Source organism: Scleropages formosus, chromosome 1 (assembly GCF_900964775.1).
Source record: "Scleropages formosus chromosome 1, fSclFor1.1, whole genome shotgun sequence".
NCBI lineage: Eukaryota > Metazoa > Chordata > Actinopteri > Osteoglossiformes > Osteoglossidae > Scleropages > Scleropages formosus.
In genome coordinates this window covers 3,478,962-3,498,688 of record NC_041806.1, presented here as the reverse complement: position 1 = coordinate 3,498,688, position 19,727 = coordinate 3,478,962, and the positions used below count along the sequence as shown (strand labels likewise).

Here is a 19,727-nt window from a genome sequence, read left to right as displayed (position 1 = left end):
GAAACTCCTGGTACCGCGGAATTCTCACAGTGGGTATCATTCTCCCTCTAAGCAACACTTAGAAATGATCCTGCAGGAAAATTATGTGTTTATGGAAGTGATGACCTTCAGCTCCATACACTGACCCTCTCAGGGCCGAAGGTTTTGTCTTTTTTCAGCTGATGCTCTGCCTTTCCTGCAATGCAGTACTTTTGACTGCTACTCACTCACTGTGCCATTCATGAAATACCAGACCTTAAAACAAGCCTCCGTACTTTCCCAAATATCTAAACATGTTTCTATCGCTCGTTCTCATTTCATAAAATGCTGTAACATCTCACAGACTTTGTATTCCTCCTCCCGGGACTGGATCCCGTGACCCTCGGGCACCAAGTCCTCTAGCACTGGAGCTGTGGGGTTTCGAACCCAGAACCTCGACTCACCGTCAGCCCTGTAGTCCCACTCCGAGCTCTGCTGCCTCCTCCTCTTCTGAGCCGCACACAGGGCCACCAGGAGAAGGATCATCAGCACGGTCCCTCTCATTGTCATCGAGCTCAAGACCAAGACTAATAACAAAGAAAACTGAAAATTAAACCTGATCATTACAGCAGCCGAGCGAAAGCCCCAAATCAGAGAAATAAGTTAAGAAAAAAACCTACAAATCAGTAATCCACTTCAAATCTGTGAGCCTAAAAAAACATTAATCCAGTTTTCCATGGATTTATAATTAATGTTTTCCAATATGCAGAAATAAGTGCTCACATTCCATACGGACAAACAAAAAGACTTCTACAGCTGCCTTGAAAGATCATTTGTCAAATTCTGAGTTTAAAGGATGCTGTTCTAACTCTACCTGGTTAAAAAAACATGTACATAAATGAAGATCATATGTGTTTACGTGTATATAAATATATTTATATACATTCATAAAACATAAATCCAAAACGCAATGTTATTTAGAGTGCTGGGTCAAAATACCTCGATTGCTGCGCTCAGAGCTGGTGCTGCTAGTCCAGGTACCGCTCGGGACAAGTTTTCGAGAGTTGTGAAGGCTGAATGGAGGTCTTGCTTAAATACCTGCCTCTCAAACCGTAGCTCCACCCAGAAGAAGTGCCCCCCCGAGGCTCTTGGGTTGGAGTGCTGTGTTCAGCATCAAGGGTGCAGCCACATGTGGACGTCAGACCTCACACCTCCGCATCCCCTTCCCTGTTGAAGGAGTGGTACCCGTGAGGGTGTCTTTGGGCTATAATAGGGGGGTGGGGGCAAAGAACAAACAGCAACGGGGGGTGTTGTCCAAGAACTCCTATGTGCGGTGAAGGAAAGACTGAAAGGACGTGCTGATGGATTCCTGCCTTTTCCTCACCAGCGAACTCTGAGGATCTCGTGAGTGAAGCGCCTCAACTTTATCATGTGCAAAAATGCCTCAGGCCTGAAGCTTTGAAATTTTCCTAATCTGTTTCACATCCTCTGCACCACAAAACACTGTTGTTGTTGAGGCTTTGGGTGCAAGAGGGTCTGCAATGCAGATCTTCACCCCCTTATCCATGACTCTGTGGATCACATTGAGACAACCCTTCAACACTTTACCCATTCGTACAGCTGGGTCATTTTTACTCTGTCAAATGAGGGTAAGTACCTTGATCAAAAGTGCTACAGCAGGAGGTGGGATTCAAATGCACAACTTCCATATTGAGTACCACCTCTCACATTACACCACATGCTGCCCGTATCACTAATCATTGCACCTGATCTTGCACTGTTTAACGACTCGCCATCTGTTGGGTCCCCCATCCTTGGCAGGGCCCCTACGCTCCCTGAAGGCAAAGTGAAAGGCCACGACCCGCTGCGGTCCAGAGCGAACAGATGTGCGTGAGGCTCGGCCTGACCTGACTCCAGCGGAACTGTTTGATGTAGCGCTGCCGCTCCAGTACGGCGTTCCTGCACCTACCTCGCCGTGATGGTCTGCGGGCCATCTGAGGTCCAGGAGACGGAGACCACGACGGGACGACCTGTCTGGGGAGCTCACCTCAGGCCAACATATGGCAAATATCCTAAAGAAACACTGCAGAGTAATAAGGCTTGAGTCACTTTGGAACAAAGCCAGCGAGTGGTGGACGGAGACTGGTGAATGATGAACGGATCGCAGTTATTTACACTGGCACTCTTCCGTGTTAATGGAAGCCACGTGGCATTAGAACTTCACAGCACCCGGGGCTTCGTGCAAAAAGCTCTTAACCAGTGGCATATTTCAGCTTGACTTCTGACGCCACGGCGTAGCCAGGAGGGACTTTTACGGAACAACCAAACAGCGTTTGACAGGAAGTGACCCATAGCTACGTACTCCAAGAGTCCAGAACGTAGAGTCTCTTCTGAATCCTCGCATATTGCTGTCCAGCAAACAGCTGGTTTACAGGTCCAAGGTGGAGACTCCACAGGCTTGCGGATTCTTCTATTCCCCATTCAGTGACACCTCCAAACAAAGGTGGTGGGCCAATCACAGTTATGTATTTCACATGCATTTACTGAGCAGATGCTTTTCTCTTACCTGTACTTACCTATTTATGCACGTGGGTAATTTTCACTAACAGCTTTGCTCAAGTGTACTTCAGCAGCAGACAGAATTTGAAACTGCAGCCATCAGATCACAAGGAAACAGCTCTAACCACTATGCCACATGCCGTTCTGGGTGCCCTAATCATAAGTGTGTGTGGTGTGCATGTGATGAAAGTATTGCGTAATATTCAGCCAAATTCAATGTGTCAGTTTAGGAGATTGAATATTGAAGTTTTTTAATCCCCCCATATTTCTGTGTCTTTGCCCCAATGTGTCTAACATGTGTCTTTGGTAGAAAGAGCTGCTGTAACACAGGACACATTGCAGAGTCAAATCTGGTAATAAAGCACAATTGCATCATATCGTATGACCTCCATCAAGTCTGAGCCAAGTGCCGATACACTAACATGTGACACCGTCTGACATACAAAAAAAAAGAACCCTTGTTCCTGCTAATATCTGCTACTACCAGCCCTTGTGTGTGGCAAATTCAGACTCTGTTTCACATACAAGTGTAAGAGAAAATTTTGTGGGGTGGAGCCTGTTGAACTGGATGCTTGGAACCACACAGCTGATTAGGTAACGGAAATGAAAGGAACATTTACGAGGAGCAGATCAGGTTGGAAACGCCAGCGGTCTTAAGGTCGAAGAACAAAACTAGCCAATAGTAATTTGAGAGAAACACACTAAAATCACATTTGTTTCTGAAGTTCATTTACTGTGGAATCCGGTGCCCATTTCCCCGTTTCCAAGGTCCCAAGAGGAACGTATCCCATGCCTGGGGAAAGAACCTCGTCATCCGAAGAGAGAAGGGACCATTGACTGGAAATTCAAGTTCTCCAGGAGCGCAACATTGGAACCAGACATAAACTATGGCAGGAGTAGAAAGTGTGGGAATACTTAGGTGGTGAAGTCATGTCAAAACTCAAGGCAAACGCTATAATCATCGGTCTTATGCCATGAGGCATCTTTTGGCTCCACTAATTTAATATTAAAGACCGGCTGAAAACAACCAAGGCGCTTCAAAAACCAGCGTTGGATGGCTAGCTCAGTATTGAGTGCTGTTTCCTAACATGTTAACAAGAACCACATTTAGAGGCCATTGCTTAGAGAAGTAGCTACAGGCATGTGCTGTTGTCGCCTCTCACCAGCACTGCTGCTTCTTGGGGGTTTTCATATGTTCTCTTCATACAGGACAGCAAGTGGTACAGTAGTTAGAGCCATCACCTTTGACTCATAGGACCTTGATTCAAACCCCTGCTCAGGCTGTCATACCCTTGAACGAGGTACTAAACCTGAATTGATACGGTAAAAATTGCCCTGCTGTAGAAATGGGTTCTGAAGTTGTGAGTGTGTCTGTGTTGTCTCTTCTCGTGACCGACGCCCCATCTTAGATGAACCTACTTTACACACCTGTTGTTATAACACACCCAACTGGAAGGAAATAGACACATTTGTACATCTTTCTGTTCAAACTCAATGTTTATTGGGCATGTTGAAAAAGCAGAAAGTTCTTTATGAAAACTGTGCAGTGAACAACGTTTTAAATACTTTTTTTTTTTTAAATCTGGAATGAGTTTTTGTTCCCCTCCACTTTACAGTACAAGTGTGGAGGGGGAAAGCAGTACACAGCAAACTGCACCACCCTTGCTGTCTCCATCTGTCCTCCCCCACCTCACTACACACTCCCTCCGCGTCTCCTTCCATCCTGCTGCCTTTGCAGGTGTCCAACATATTGGACCAATGAGGAAATAATCCTTTTTAGAACTAAACCCATTGTTTGAAAAGAGTCTCATTCTTGACTTCCACCCTTGACCCAATCCCTAAGAGAACTTCAGCAAAAGTCTTTGAAGAGAAGACACCACCTGCGTCTCCTCCAGAATGCAGATCAGGTGCAGTAAATGAAAGACAGGGGGAGCGATTCTTTACGCATTTTTCAAAGACATGTTTGGACTGGTTCCACCGTGAGACAAGGAGTGAAGGAGACAACAGGATACACGGAAGGTCCTTGGGACACGAGTGGCAGCAAACAGGGGCTCACAGGCTGTACGGCACATGCTGAGTTGGGGCAAGAACACACCTAGTGCTGCCATCCCACGATGCTCTCCATATGAGGCAGCCCTGATGCACAGGGGTTCTGCAGTGAAAACAGGAAAGGGACTAGAACCCTGGGAGGTCAGTGGTGCCACCGCAAATGAGAACTGCAAGCAAAAACCAACTGTGGCTGCACTGGAAAGCAGAGTGCCGAGCCAAACCAGGAAAAAACCCCCAAGCGCAAACACTGGAGTATTACCACAAAGGCCCCGATCGCACACCATTGCAATTAGAGGAAAATGAACAGCCTGGGCAACGTGCGCAACGCCTACAGGAAGTGATACAATGGAAAGATGCTGGCAGAGCTGCCTTTTTCCACGAAATTCCTGTGAAACATCGGGTTGTTGACGAGTATCTCGACAAGCCAAAGACGGTGCCGTCACCCATGAAAAGACTGGAATTGGTCGGCAAATATGGGAACCATCAATTCCTGTTTTGGTTCTGTGGTGGAAACAGTCCTGGTGGTCTCAATGGAGCGAGGGATGCTGGGAGTTTCTGTAGCCGCAGGACCCAGGTTGAGGTGCTGCGTTGCTGTGCTACAAGAGGAGGCAGATACCTGCTACATGTCAGCAAACAGCAGCATCTCCACCTGGTGCCCAAAGGTGGTTAAAGACACAGAGGGGGCGATGTGATTGGGGAGGGAGAACACGGCGAGACAAAGGGTGGGAGAGCAATTAAATCTTCATCCAAACACCATCTCAGAACTAAGAGCTTCTCAACTGAGGCCAATTCTTCAGAAACGGGGGGGAGAAAAAAAAAAGTCTTCATATATACAACTACAACTGAAAAAGAAAATGATGACAAAAATGCATCATTTGTAACTAGTTAATAGATTCATTCATTCGTTCATTTGTGTGTGTTTGTTCACACAACAGACTTCAAGCCTGAGAGGTTGGGGAGAGGAGGGACCTGCGAGCAATTTGTCTTGCAGTACAGAGAGGTGGCAAGAGGTGAGACTGACGGTTACTATGGTAATCAACCTGCACTGTGACATCATTGAGAGACGGGATCAGCTGCTTGGTGCCGGAAAAGCCCACTGTGTTTCCCTTCATAAAGGCAGCCTGTAGGGACATGAGGGGGATCAAAGGTTGGGGGAGGGAGTAAAGGAAACACAATGTTGCAGCTGGTCCCGGAGCAATGAGAGTTGGTGACGGGCTGGGTCCTTTCTTTCCACATGACCCCTGACCTGTTACCTCCTGGATGATGGGGGTGTGGCTAGAAGAGATAGAGGCGGGATTTAACTGCGAGGCAGGCTGCACATCTCGCAGAGCTCCGTGCCCGGCTGATTCATGAAGGTGCAGTGCTGGCAGGACCACATGGCTGACGACGAGGGAGGGAGCGAGGGGCCGCTCATGGCCCCGTAGTCGTGAGAACCCGCAGGCTGCCCACCCACTGTGCCTGCAGAGGAGTCAGAAAACATTGACAGTGAATGCTTTACCTAGAAAAAAAACAAAGACAAAGCAGGTCAAACCTGGAGGTTGTCTAGGTGAAAGGAATACTGAAACACGTGGACATTAGCATACATACAGGATGATGCTGCTGACTAAGAAACCTTAATAAATTTTAGTGAGTAAAAATACACAAGTGATGTACAGTCAGTTCTCAGTATAACAGGACACAAACCTACCGAAACTGGTGGAATTCAACTATTCATAATTTCGATAAAAAGTTTAATTCGTCTGGTCCTGTTCAATCATCACCCAATCTCTACTTTCCATTAAGTTATTGAACGTACCTTGACTATTCCTACTCTTTGCAAGAAACTTTTCCTATTGTCATGGTCCACAGCTGAAATCCCTCCCCAAATGTGCAGTTGACTCAAGAGTGACTTTCTTCTGATGAAACTTAACAACTCACCTAGATACCTAAGATGGATTTGTGAAAAACTGCTCACCTTTTCAGAATTTGAAAAGATGAAAAATCAAACCAACACCCACTAAATAAGGTAGAATTAGGCCCTGGTGCTGCATTTAAGAGTAGCTGCATGTATTTGTGTTTGCTCATGTGCTGAATATGGCTCCATGTTGCCATGACCCAGTTATGTTCCAATTTAAAAAGAAAATTGGATGTGGCGATGAAAACACTGCCTATCGTGTTCTTGTCATCACGGAAACTTCCCACACAAGTCTGGCACTCCCAGAGCTCCCGCTGACCCCGCTCCTGCCCCCCCAGGGGTACTCACTACACAGCTGCTCAATGGTGGCCCACTGCTCCGACTTCCTCCAGGTCTGCGCTAGCTCCTCATTGGAGGTCTTCACTGCATCCAGGAGCAGCCCCATACTGTCCTGTGTATGTGGGGGTGGTGGTGGATGGAGATAAGTTACGATAAGACCATCACATGGAGGGGACACAAGCCAAACAGTGTGACAGAGACAAGAGGTACATGGGGAGACTAAGGCAAGGACATCAGTGTAGGCCTGGCTGCGGGGCATTTCCGACCATGATGGAACCTTGTGCTAAGCATGCCAGCTGCCTGCAGGGCAAGGGAGGGGTCTGTCCCTTGCTCTCCAGGCAGACCCTGTTCACCGGTACAATGGGCCTGCTCAAACTATCCAAGTGTGCCAACAAAAACAGTAATGATCCATCACAGCCCCCACCGCCCCACAAACTCCCCCTCTTACCACCCTTCTCCTCTGAGGCAAAGGGCCTGCGCTGGCAGGAAAGCGCAACCACACCCGCTTGCCAGCTGCCAGCGATGAAGGATCCGGAAGCAGAGTCTCCTCACTTCCCTCTACCCTCAAGTTTATATGGTGCGGCCTCTCCTCCAAACCCCCAACCTTGTCCAACCCTCAGGCCACAAGCCCTCAACCACCGGAGACGCTAATTATGTCAAGAGCGAGAGGCCTGTGATGTCATCCACAGAGTGAGATCAGCCTTGTTTACATAAGACGCCACAAAAGCCCCGACGAGGAAACCACGGGAGACAGAGAAAAGGCCACGGATTGGAGGAAGAGGACATTTGTTGACTCTCCAGCAAGCCCTTGGAAAGGGTGCACATGGGAGCCCTTGTGTACCACTGTGCCCAAGTAGCACAGCTCGCTCACACAGTCAGTCACACGTGGTTGGGCAGGTTGGCTGACTCACCCCCAGGGGCAAGACCTCATTGGTGACCAGGAACAGCAACAGGTGGAAGTCCGAGACAACGTCCAAGAAGGAAGCGGAGGAGCTCTGGGACAGGTATGTGGCCAAGCTGTGAAAGTCCTACACAAAGAGGAGAAAATACCAAGTATTTAGTGCCTAGCCTGCACACTTTACATAAAATGCCACTTACAACAATATTTTAAACGACCTTGTCAGCCATATGGTGCTGATGAAGCAGGAAAACTTTCCCAACATGCCCACTTCTGCTTGAAGGAAAGTGTACATATCAAGCCAAAGTTCAAATGTGACACATGAGATGGAGCTGCATTGCAACTGCAGGAACCATGCAATTTGGTTCATCATGGACACTGGCTGTAACTGACAAACAAAAGCCTTCAATGCATCACAATATTTATCTGACGGGAGCTGTACGCTTTTTCATCTCCATTAGGAAGTCCAGTAAGGTTTCTGGGTGGTCGCCTCAGCACAGAACACGTATTTACCGTGTATATTTCTGGAGCCCACAGTACAGATAAGGGAATCGGACATGCGGATCAACCGAAGGTCTGTCCTTGGGTTTCAACTCCTTCCTCACCTGTGTTTCTCCAAGGACGTCGCGGTTCTCGATGGGGAAACGCTGCGTCGAGGAGAATGTGTACACGGGATCTTTAGGGAAGGTAGTGGGGATCTGGATAGAAAGACACATGTCAAATCAATGATAACACACGGTGCCTGTTTCTCTGCGGTGTCTAGAGACTGTTACACAGTTACTCCGTGCTGAACGAACTTACCGCACCGCTCCAGACAACAGAAACATAGAAGCACAAATGTCATTGCAACACGGTATATCTGGAAAGTGAGCCGAGTTGGTGAAGTCTCTCAGGGTTCTTCACATTTGTCCAGAAAAGCAGCTGTTCACACAGCATTACAGTTTAAACTTTCAGACATTTAATATCGATATGCAGAGTTCGATTTGCCCAAGGAATGGACGCGGTTAACCACCAGTTGTGTAACTATCGGACAAACCGCATGTAAAGAGTGTCTTTATGGAAACACGTCGTTAAACCGTATACCGGTTCTTGACCGGGCTCTAGCGGGCTGACATTTCCTAGATGTGCGATTAGAAGGTGGTGAGTTCAATTCACAGGAAGGGAGCATTTGTTGTACCACTGAGCAAGGGAATTAACCTAATTTATTATAGGACAAATTCATCAGCTCTCTAAATAAGCTGCACATAGTAGTTGTTCCATTGTAATGAACAATTACATCAACCATGCAGTTAAAATAAAGACAACAAAACTCAAAAAAAAAAAAAAAAAAAAAAAAAAAAATTTTTATCATTTCAGCTGAGATTAACCATTTCACCACAAAGCGGTTCAGATGACACCTCTTTACCCATTCCTGACCTGATCCTCACAGCCAGGACAAAAAACAAATTCACAACATCAAAATGAAACCGCAGAAATAGAAAAAAGCCAGAACAACTGGCATCCACAGCCACCACAGGCCAACCTGTCATTCAGAATGTCATCAAAATACAAACACACCAATGAAATTAAACACAGCAAGCAGAGTGTGTTTCTAATTATAAGCAAGAATGTGTAAGGAAACCTGTTAAAAATTCAGGGAAGATGTTAAAAAGACATGGTCCAACATGTATCCATGGAGTGAGTCAACACAGGGCTGACATCACCTCCACCACGACCATCAAGGGAACTGTGACTCAGTTTTTACATGACTGCCACTCATCTAAATATAGCCATATAAATATTTACCAGAAGGGATGAAGATGAAAACAGTGTATAGCAAAAATAAAATTTTTTTACAACAAGGACATAATTTCTCACACATTGCTGCTCTATGCACGTTTCAGTGTTTTATATAAACCATTTGTTGACTACAGACTATTTATGGGCAACAGCTGGAACAAGTAGAAACATTGCACAGCTAACCAGAGCAAAGACAACCAAACAGAGATTATCTTTTCCTTTCATCAGGATTTATCTTGCTGAATGAACTAATTATTACATTCCTTGGAATATTATTGTGCCTTATTTCAACAAAACAATATACACCTTCATATGTAAAATTGCTGCAGAAAAATGTAGCAACCATGATGCGTGCAGGGCCAAATTTTAAACAACTGCTCATTTTTGCTTGTTTCGTTCTCAGTTTTAATTAGCAGTGGCGCCTGGCTAAGTGGAGACCCCCCCTTCCCAAGAAAAAGCTCACTGTATGCCCAGTACTGAGTTCCACCAGCACACGAGGCCTGACGAACACCCTCCAGATGTTACTGTGCACTAAAAATACATCTAATGTGTACAAACGCCATTGTTTTACAAACTGGGTATAGAAGAGGCCCCATCAGGCAGCTGGTTAGGACACTTACATCTATGATGAGGTACTCCACAGGCAGCGGCCGAGCCAGGTGTGTGATATCGTTGCCAAATTTATCTTTGTCCTGTGAACGGCAAACAGCACAGAAAAAAAAAAAAAAAAAAAAAAAAAAAAAAACAGCACGTTACTGTCTGCACATTTCCTAATACAGGTGGTTCTTAAGTTACAAAATAAGCAACTTACATCCAGCCAGACTTATAGGTGGTCCCAATCATACATTATTTTGCAATCCTGAAGCTGGGTTATTAATATCTAATAACAACCGCCCCATCTGCTGTACAATAATATCAGATGGCTGCACTGCTGCAACACACCATATCTGTCATCGTCTGGGATTCAGTTCTTAAAAAAAATGTCGCTTTTATTTTCTCCAAAGCGACTTCCAACGAACTCTATGTAGTGTTATCAGCCCACATACCTTATTCACCAAGGTGACTTACACTGCTAGATACACTGCTTACACTGGGTCACTCATCCATACATCAGTGGAACACACTCTGTCACTCATGCACTATGAGGGAACCTGAACAGCATGTCTTTGGACTGTGGGAGGAAACCAGAGCACCGGGTGGAAACCCACACAGACACAAGGAGAACATGCAAACTCCACACAGACTGAGCAGGGATCGAACCCATGTCCTCTCGCACCACCCAGGCACTGTGAGACAGCAGCGCAACTTGCTGTGCCACCGTGCCGCCCCAGTTCAGCAATTTATATATCCTTAAGGATCGTATAATACAGTACAAGGGGATTTTTGGCTAACATGACGAAGTCGTCGGAGTGAAACCCCATTGTAAATAGAACGGCACCTGTATGGGTTCGTTCATTGTTCAAGGTACCAACAAGCCCTGGTGTTCAAGTGCACACAGATAAAGGGCAAGACAGGGGCTTTAGGAGGACTGGCAAGGGGTATAATTTCTCTAGCATGCTCACACTCCTTCACACTGTTCCTGTGTCAGTGAGAAACATGTAACATTTGAATTGTGTGTGCGATGAATGAGTGGGTAACAGTGCTGCAGGCCAGAAAAAGTCCAACACTGAACCAAAACTGCTGCATTTTGTTTGCTGCAGCACCAACACTGCACCCCAGTTCTGTCTCTTATTGATGCACTTTGGTTTACTGTGATCTGTACATCGCTTTGGAGGACTTACAGCTGTGTAAGCATGACTGTTAATGTAACTAATGTTCTGTCAGGTGAAGTCCAAAAAGCTGTCAGGCTCCAAACATGTAGAGAGCAGAGACAAGTTCGGACTGGAGCGCACAAATTTCACTGTGTACACATGCGTATGTATACAGGCAGCCTTGGTCAGAGCAGCAACTCTTGGTTTTTGTCATCACTTATAACACATGTACTGCCAGCCACATGTTCATGAGAAAATTCACAGTGATATATAGCACTTGGCTTTTTGATCGGCCTCTGAAAGTGAATTTTTAAATGCTGTGAAGGAGATTACACTATTCACTATAAGCTATTACTTAACATCCCCAGTGTGTGTGCTGTGTGTTTGACACAGGACACCGGAGGGACATGGCCTTGGCAGACTGCTTGCATACCTTGTAAAAGACGTCGGGCACATACTGCTCCGTGGTGGACTCCTTGGCATAGCCCAGTTCTGGAGCGTCTCGGCAGGGCAGCAGGCACTCGTCCCGCACCAGCGCCATGCACTGGTTGGATACCTGGTAGCCCTCAAAGTGCACCTGGTTGTCAGGGCCACCTGTGAAGAGCAGAGAATTGGCAATGAGGGACAGTTGGGCTCAATGTACATGCAGAAAACACTCAATTGGACTGAAGTGTTTAAGTGTTATATGGTATGTTAAGATGCTTTTGATCTGCAGAGCAAATGAACTATGCAAATGGTCCAGAGACTCTGCTACAGCAACTAGGGTAAATAGCTTGGCTGCCCGGGGTAACAGAAATGTATGCCATGGTAAAGCCCATTTCTTCCAGTTAAAGAGAGATCAGACTGGCTCAGAGCTTGTGTGACTTTGTGGGTGAGCATTTACAGCTTAAAAAAATGAAAAGCATGCAAAAAAAAAAAAATCAGCACTTGTGGTTGAAGAATACCTAATGTTCCATGCTGTCCTACCACTCCGAATCAGAGCCAACGCAAGCAAAGAGGCCCGGCAGCCTCCAGTCCAAGCTCCATAACCACAATCTTTGCGGAAACATGTCTGATGAGCTGTCAAAAAACTGCTGAGGCGGCATTTGAGTAGAGTGGATTGGCTGGTGGGTACTTTGTGGGAGTATGGTGGGGGTTGTGGGAGAGGAGTGTTCTCAGCCACGTTGAATGGAAACTTCAGGTGATGTACCTGTCGCTACCACGGTGACGAACTTAGAACCAAAGTGACCGTCGGGTGACAGGCGGCAGGGGTTCGGGTGTCGGTTCTGGAAGTCTCCTGCAGTGATGCACTCCTCAGCGCTCAGGAAGTACGTGTCCTGGACAAGGAAGTGGGCACCGGGCGGGTGGAACCGCAGACAAAACAAAATTAAAACCACAACTTTCCATCAACCCGTCTTCAACACCACATCAACACCAATATGGAAAAACTACACAGCAGTGATTCAAGACAAACCCAGAGAGGAAGTGACAGATTTGTTTCAGTGGCTGCCACAGCGGTCTCACCTTGTTCCTGGTGTAGCGCACCGTGCCTATTCGGGTGTCCTCTGACAGCAAGTCGGTGAAAATCCAGCCAACCTGAGAGACACAGGAAGTGCGCATGTTCACATGACTCTTAGGAGGGTCTGAAACCACTCATGGTACTACTGGGCTGAGCATATGGAATCTGTTAACACCCTGTGGGCGTAGCCGTGTCAAAAAAGTCCAATACCTTTCTGGTCCCCCTGCCCAGTACCCCCCCCCCCCCCCGAGACAGACGTGCACACCCACCTTACGAAGGCCCAGCTTGGCTGCAATCTCCTCCACCGCTGCAGCTCTGGGGTCATCCAACAGCTCCAAGCTGTTCTGCGTTCCGATCTGCAGGAAAACCCAACGCACAGTTAACAGCAGAGAGAGAAGGACAGCAGGCAACAAGATGGTTAAGGAATGGGAGTGAAGGCTGTGTGTTCAAGAAGGGGAGGGGGAAGCGGGGGGCTCCCGTACCCTACATCAACTTAACTACTTTGAATTGCTTCAGTAAAAAACATTCAGCTCTGTGAACGGTTACATGTAAAGTTGGAAAGTAGGCCTGTGGCTTTGGATAAGATCATTCATTAAAAAACTAAAATGATGCAATGCAATGCCAACAATTCATAACCTACTCCAACTGGATAACATAAGCAAAAGAAGAAAAATGCAAATATAAACCATAATTATGCTGGCGCCACAGGGTGGATAAAATATACTTCTACGCCAGCAGGCCAATTGCTTTAATGGACTGTATCACTACTTTCAGTAAGCAGCACACATTACATGGGCATTTGCTCACATGCAACTACAGAAGAAAATATTCTTAGCAACTAAATGACTGTCAATCTGAAAGACTAGCGCCACCTAGTGGAAGACACGGTCACTACACCTTTCAAGGCTGCACAAATGTCCAAATGGCCAACTGTGCCTTGGCAGGAGGGGAAAGACAGAGCTCCTGAGAAACCCCTTGCTCACCTGCGGGGGCTCATAGATGGCAGCCACCTCAGCCCGGATTCCCAGCGGGATGTCCTTGTGCTCTGTGTACCTGCCGTACAGGTAGCCCATGCGCTGGTTCCCTGTCTTTCTCCAGAAGTCCAGAAAGCGATCTGCAATGGTGTGGTTCTCAAACATGATGTTGTCCACGTGCCTGTATTTCTATTGGGGGGAGGCAACAGGTGGAAATTATTTTTGTTACATTTTGGAAATAACCCCCATCCCACATATGAACTTTGTGCATTGAACTGCATGTGATTTTCCAAACAGAAAATATTTCAGAGTACTTCTGAACTTCAAAAGAGTTAATTTTCCAGAGAGAGCTGAAAATCTAGCACAGGCCCTGGAAAAAGACAAGAACAGGTTCTCCATGACTTTGGTTGGTGTGCGTCAGGAGAAAACGTGAACTTGGGTGCTGGTGGCATTAATTCCTCCGTGCCTACCTGTCGGTTGAGTGTGATCGCACTGGGCTGGCACTTGGTGCAGATACCCTCTGGCCAAGGGGGGTGGCCCTCGCAGCCCGACCTGATCTTACAGCTGATGTTCTCCAAGGCAACAAACTTTCCTCTGAATGTAGCAGGAGACAGGTCACATAATGCATAAACATATCCTACAGCTGCCTACAAATGTAGAAGTGTCACCCACACATCTATATTGTTCCTAAATATCAATTATCGTTAATCACAACAAATTTACCTTTAGTTTGGTAATAATGCATATACAAGAAGAGGTGACCTTCAGCCCTGAGTGTTACAGGGATAACAATATAAAGTGCACAACTCTCACTCTCACACACACTCACTTGTCGGCACCTCCCGTCAGCTTGCGGATGTACGCGTGGAATGACATGTGCTTGACAGGGGGGTCCAGGTGGTTCAGGTAATCCTCGTCAAACGGCTGACACAGAACACGGACAAGAGCAGTTCATCAACCTTTGCGACAGGAGGCAGCACTTCACAGATCTCTGGGGTGACACCCATGGAGGGAAGACCATTTAAAGATAACAAAAGAAACTCACCTCCAGAGGAACGCAGTGCACACACTTCCCCATTGGCCCGTGTCGACACCTGCCGAAGGCCAAAGATTTGACAATGTGTATTTAGCAAGATTGCCATGTCTTCGCTATTGAATCTACTTTAGGCCACTCCTCCATCACCTCTGACCATATTTACCGATCCCCCGACACAAGGCATTGGCACCCGAGGAATGGGAAGAAAAAAAAATATATCTCACAGCTGTGGGTCTCTGTTACGATAGATCTTGCCGTCCTGCTTGGCCAGGTACTGGTCGATTTCATCTTCGAGAATCTGGGGTGCAGACTGGGAGCGTGATAATGACGAGGAGGAGGAGGATGAGGAAGCAGAGGAAGGTAGCGATGATGAGGAGCTCGAGGAGGCCACATCCATGACCTCGCCCATCGACCCAGGGGTGCCAGAGGGGTAAAGGAAGAGCATGTCTCCATGTCTGCATGAAAGGATGAGAGAAAGAGCACATATATGAACCAAGGCTTTGGATGACACAGAGATGTGTGCTTTGCAAAGAACAGATTCCTATTTCTATTATGAATAAATTCAAATCAGAATACACAGAAGATAAAAGCTGAGAAAGCAGTGAACCCCTGGTGAGGTCCAAACACACTCACTTGATTTTGAGAAGGCTGAGGGCCTTGTTCTGGGACAGGATCTCTCCAGTCTTGTTCCGGTTCAGGTACACAGAGAAGCCGTTTGAGTTGAAGCCAAATTCCTTCGCCACCTGTCAGAGAGAGATGAGGTGGGGTACGGGAGGGACTTAGACCTCTTATTCAATGCTGACTACTGACCTATTCATCCCATAAACAGCTTCTGGTCACGTTCAGGTTTCTTATTTACAAAGTCAATAAAAGCTTAAACACAGGTCACATTTTATACACAATATGGAAATTTCAGAACATAAGTTGCTGAAGAAATTGCAATTAAAAAAAGCAGGAAATATTTTTATCTTCAAAAATTCATGTCTAGCCAGCAAACAATGATCAATGGAGTATGGAGGAATGCCACTGAGAAAAGTGCCTGCACGATCATGCTCTCCATTACAGTTCAATAGGCAAACCAGAGGGACTGGGTGGCAAAGAGCAACGAAAAGCAATTTGTCATTGAGTGCCCAAAAAACTATATCTGGAAGCAGAAAAAGGGTGGGGGAGCACAGCATGGAAAACCATCTACCAAATACATGACGACAGAGAAGAATGTGTAGTCACTGCACATTGAAAAACAGGCTGGAGTCCAAATGCACACCCCTAGAGGCCTGCTCCTCCACCGCCGCTGGCCAAACGCACAAGTGTGAACAGCAACCCAAAGCTGCGCAATGTTTATATCGACCACGAGAGGAAATCTGCACTGGTCAATGAAAGAAAAGGCTCCAAAAGGTCATTGTGACAAGTCAGCACAGCAGAAAAAATCCACACCGCACTCTGAGAAAAGTGAGACCAACGCCATCTGGTGTGTCAGGAGGGGGCAGATTTCATTAATGCTCACCGAAAGCTGTGATGGCCACTTATTGAATTTCAGATTGGATTAACTACCCATTCGGTCTGGAGGCCTTTTCCACAGTGACATTCACGCTTGAGTAAATTAGTCAAACTATTCAAGCAGTCATTTCCCACTTGGAAATGTGCACCTCTAAACTTCTGGTCTAACGTCCAGATCCAAGAACATATTACAATAACATTAGCTGCAAACTAATTAGTTAAGTAATTGTGTCTGCAGTTGGGACTAGACTTTACAACAAAGGTCTCAGCAACAGCTCTGCTTCTGTGACTCATGGCTTCCACTTGGGGAGAAGTGAAGGGGGGGCTTGGAGATGCAAACATGCCCTTCACTTCTTATGTTCATATCCTCATCCTGCTAGGGCCCTCCTGCTGCACTGCTATACTTTCATTATGCTAATTCATTTACTCTTTTCCAGAGGGAGGTAAACAATGAAAATACATGTTCACATGTAAACCAAGACACATACGTACCAACTGTGCCAAGAGCCGTTATGCTTCTCTGATCTCCATGTTCGAGACACCAGTGAAATACATGATATTTGAAATTAATATACAAAACTAGATGCAGATCGTGTTCCTTTAAGAAAAACAAGGTCTTGTGGCACAAATGCATGGGCTGCATCAGGCTCTCGAGGCAGACACACCCCTGCAGAAGATGCTAACATCCCCTTCCACAACACACACAGCACTGCTGCAGGTGAGAAACGACAAGGAAAGTCACACTGAATTACAAATTCAGCAGCACAGCTCTCCCTTGGGTTTAAAGATCAAACCTCAGTGCAGACAGTGTTCAAAGAGACTACGCACACACCAATCCCCACCCCCAGCAAACCCTACAGATGGGCTCAGATTCCTGGCAGAGCTTCATAAATAAATTAGCACTCAGCACACAGACAGGCTGTAGAGCTGCTGGTGGTAAAGGAGGTCCTGGTTACGCATCTGTGGGACTCCCACAAATTCCCTTCATGGCACTGGAAGGAACATCCAGGGTGCGTCAAATATTATAACAAATTACAGTTACGTACGTAGTTCTTATATCTGTGCCTTAAAACCAAAATACTTTGGAAAAGGTAAAAGAGGTGCGTGCCTCCCTGCAGTGTGTGTGTGCTGCGAGTTGATTATGAACATTTTCATTTTAAGGACCCCAGGTTTACTCAGGTGGTGTTAAATTTGGAGAACAGTGCTGTTCACCCAAATACCCCAGCAGTCCTGTAGGCACCTGGTCAATTGTGAGTGTCACTGTGAAAAACGAGGGTGAGGGGAAGTCTGACATTGCACAACCCAATGGAACACGGGTCAGTGTGTCTCTGGGTCTCCTCATCACAAAGAGCTGGAAGAAAAGATTATTTTGAGCACCTGTCGAAGGCACTATAACAAACACAACGAGCGCAAATGTACGTTCTGCTCAGACACAAACGTGGAGTGGAGCCCTTGTCCCGGCAGGGAAACCCATCCAGAGCCACTGACTGTAAGAATGAATGCACCCCAGATGAGGTTTATACCTTCTTCAGGAAGGCAGCTGCCGTTTCACGTTTGGTGGAGAGGATCTTCTTCATCCCCTCTGGAGACTGCACTCGGACGATCTGCAAGCACAAAAAGGGGAGAAAAACGTAAGAATATAAAGACCTCACAAGACATCATCTTCCACTGTATTTCACAATGTACAACAGATTGATTTCACTTCAAACACCAGAGAAAGACTTCTGGCTCGATGGTGACTTTAAGGGGCCAGTGTGCTTCTTTAAGGAGAACTCTACACACAGCAGATAGGTGAGTTCACACTGGTCCTAGATGCTGAAAAACATGCCAACCCCTCTCCATAAAAGAGTAGTCTAGAAAATCCGTGTCATCGCGACACCGCAAAAAAATCGCCTGTGATTGTTAGGGGAGATAAGATGGTTGCTGTCACGCGCAGATGGGTTTATCTGAAGACTCTTCAGACCGTTTGATCCACGAGGTAACGGAACCCAACAGCAAACTCCACAGAAGGATAAGCTGAGCCAGTCTCCCACCGCGACACAATAACCACCATCCTCATCCTTGGTCCAGAAAAAAAACGTTGTTCCCACACCTCACCAGTCTTTTACATTTCCTAACAAAAAGCCAGATAAAAAAATTAATTTATGAACAAAAACAATACTGATCAAACCTCGCAACCTGAAGGGTGTTGTTGATTCAAACCCCACTCTTGCTGTCGCACCCTTGACTAAGGTACTTACGCCTGGACTGATGCAGCAAAAATTACCCAGTGTGGGTAAATCAGTGTAAAGTTGATTACCTCACATCATATTATGTCACCTTAGACACAGATAACATTAAATAATGAGTAAATAACTTGTTAACTGTCAAAATAGTGCTTTATGGACCAAACCAAACACATTAACTTAACAGACATTGAAAAATAAGTGTGACTTAACGTGACATTGAGAAAACTGACTAAGTCTACGTTATCCAGATTAAACCAAGAGAGAGTAAGTCAGAAGGTGAAGTCTAATACTAAGTCCTCGCGTAAGGATGTGTCTCGACTTTAAAGCCCTCGTTTATTTACAAAAACTTGCTGTCAGTTGAGTTGAACGAGGGTACGACATGAATGATCATGATCATGATGAAGATGTTCTGTCAGCTGTTCCTTTCTTGTCCGAACCGAACCGCCCCACCGGCCTGTCTCTGTCAGGCCCAATTCCGGCACTGACTTTCCCAACTCCAGTGCCCGTTTGGGGTCTTTAATGCCCGCTTTCAGTGCCAGTCTGCTTCATTTCCCGCTATTTTGCGGGCTCTCCAGGCCCCGGCCCGGGGCTCCTGCTAAACTCGTTAGCATGGTTGCTAATTCTGCTGCCTCATCACTCCGCAGCGCAGAGCCGCGCGACAAACGCGCGCGCCAGGCAATTTGCCTCGTTTTTTCCGAGAACGCGGTACTTACTATGTTCTCTGCCATGGTAAATTGAACTGGCGCTTCGCCTTCGTGTCCCTCGAAGCAGACTGCAAACACGGCGATGTGTGCTGTTTTTGTTTCTGATTGTCAGAGTCACTCAAACTCCATATCAAAGCTCAGGTACCGGGTGTCACACACTGATACTTCCGGCGGAGACGCGTCTCGTGTCCTTTGGAGCGGCACCGACTGCAACACGGACACCTCATTCCCGTTCCGCCCCGCGATCCTTACGTGGGTGACGCACTTCCTACAGTCTGTCTGTGTTTGTGTTTAAAAGTGAAAAGTAAGAAGAAACTGTCAAAAAAGCAAAAAAAAAACAAATAAGGGAATGTTTAAAATGTATCCAAAAACAATAATTCTTTCATTTAGCTGCCACTTTTCTTCAAAGCAACTTACAGCAATTTAGGGTGTACTACAGACTTCTTTCTTTCTTTCTTTCTTTCAAATGTACCTGCAAAATAAATATAAATATGTATAACACCATTGTATATTATTGATTACATTCTTTGTCTCTCCCCACACCATGACTAACAGACTGCAAA

The 19,727-nt window shown here is 46.3% G+C and overlaps 1 protein-coding gene across 1 annotated transcript; it reads right to left on the bottom strand.

Annotated features, from left to right (window-relative positions):
• Positions 1-3,995: 3,995 nt before the first annotated feature.
• On the bottom strand, positions 3,996-19,351 carry nploc4 (NPL4 homolog, ubiquitin recognition factor). The gene is made up of 17 exons (XM_018745482.2): positions 19,174-19,351; positions 17,756-17,836; positions 15,369-15,478; positions 14,960-15,190; positions 14,745-14,793; positions 14,529-14,623; positions 14,170-14,293; positions 13,709-13,888; positions 12,995-13,081; positions 12,731-12,802; positions 12,417-12,543; positions 11,661-11,821; positions 10,097-10,168; positions 8,303-8,395; positions 7,711-7,827; positions 6,809-6,911; positions 3,996-6,024 (listed from the first exon to the last, which is right to left on the bottom strand). The coding sequence occupies exons 1-17, from the start codon at positions 19,186-19,188 to the stop codon at positions 5,864-5,866; spliced, it is 1,878 nt and encodes a 625-aa protein (XP_018600998.1). The 5' UTR covers positions 19,189-19,351; the 3' UTR covers positions 3,996-5,863.
• Positions 19,352-19,727: the final 376 nt, after the last annotated feature.

What these genes read in the sequence shown, in the direction of transcription:
- nploc4 (XM_018745482.2), bottom strand. An exon ending in CGATCACACTCAACCGACAG is followed by an intron (nt 13,889 to 14,169) that starts GTAGGCACGGAG and finishes TCCCCCCAATAG; the next exon opens with AAATACAGGCACGTGGACAA. An exon ending in CACCATTGAGCAGCTGTGTA is followed by an intron (nt 6,025 to 6,808) that starts GTGAGTACCCCT and finishes ACTCCTCTGCAG; the next exon opens with GCACAGTGGGTGGGCAGCCT.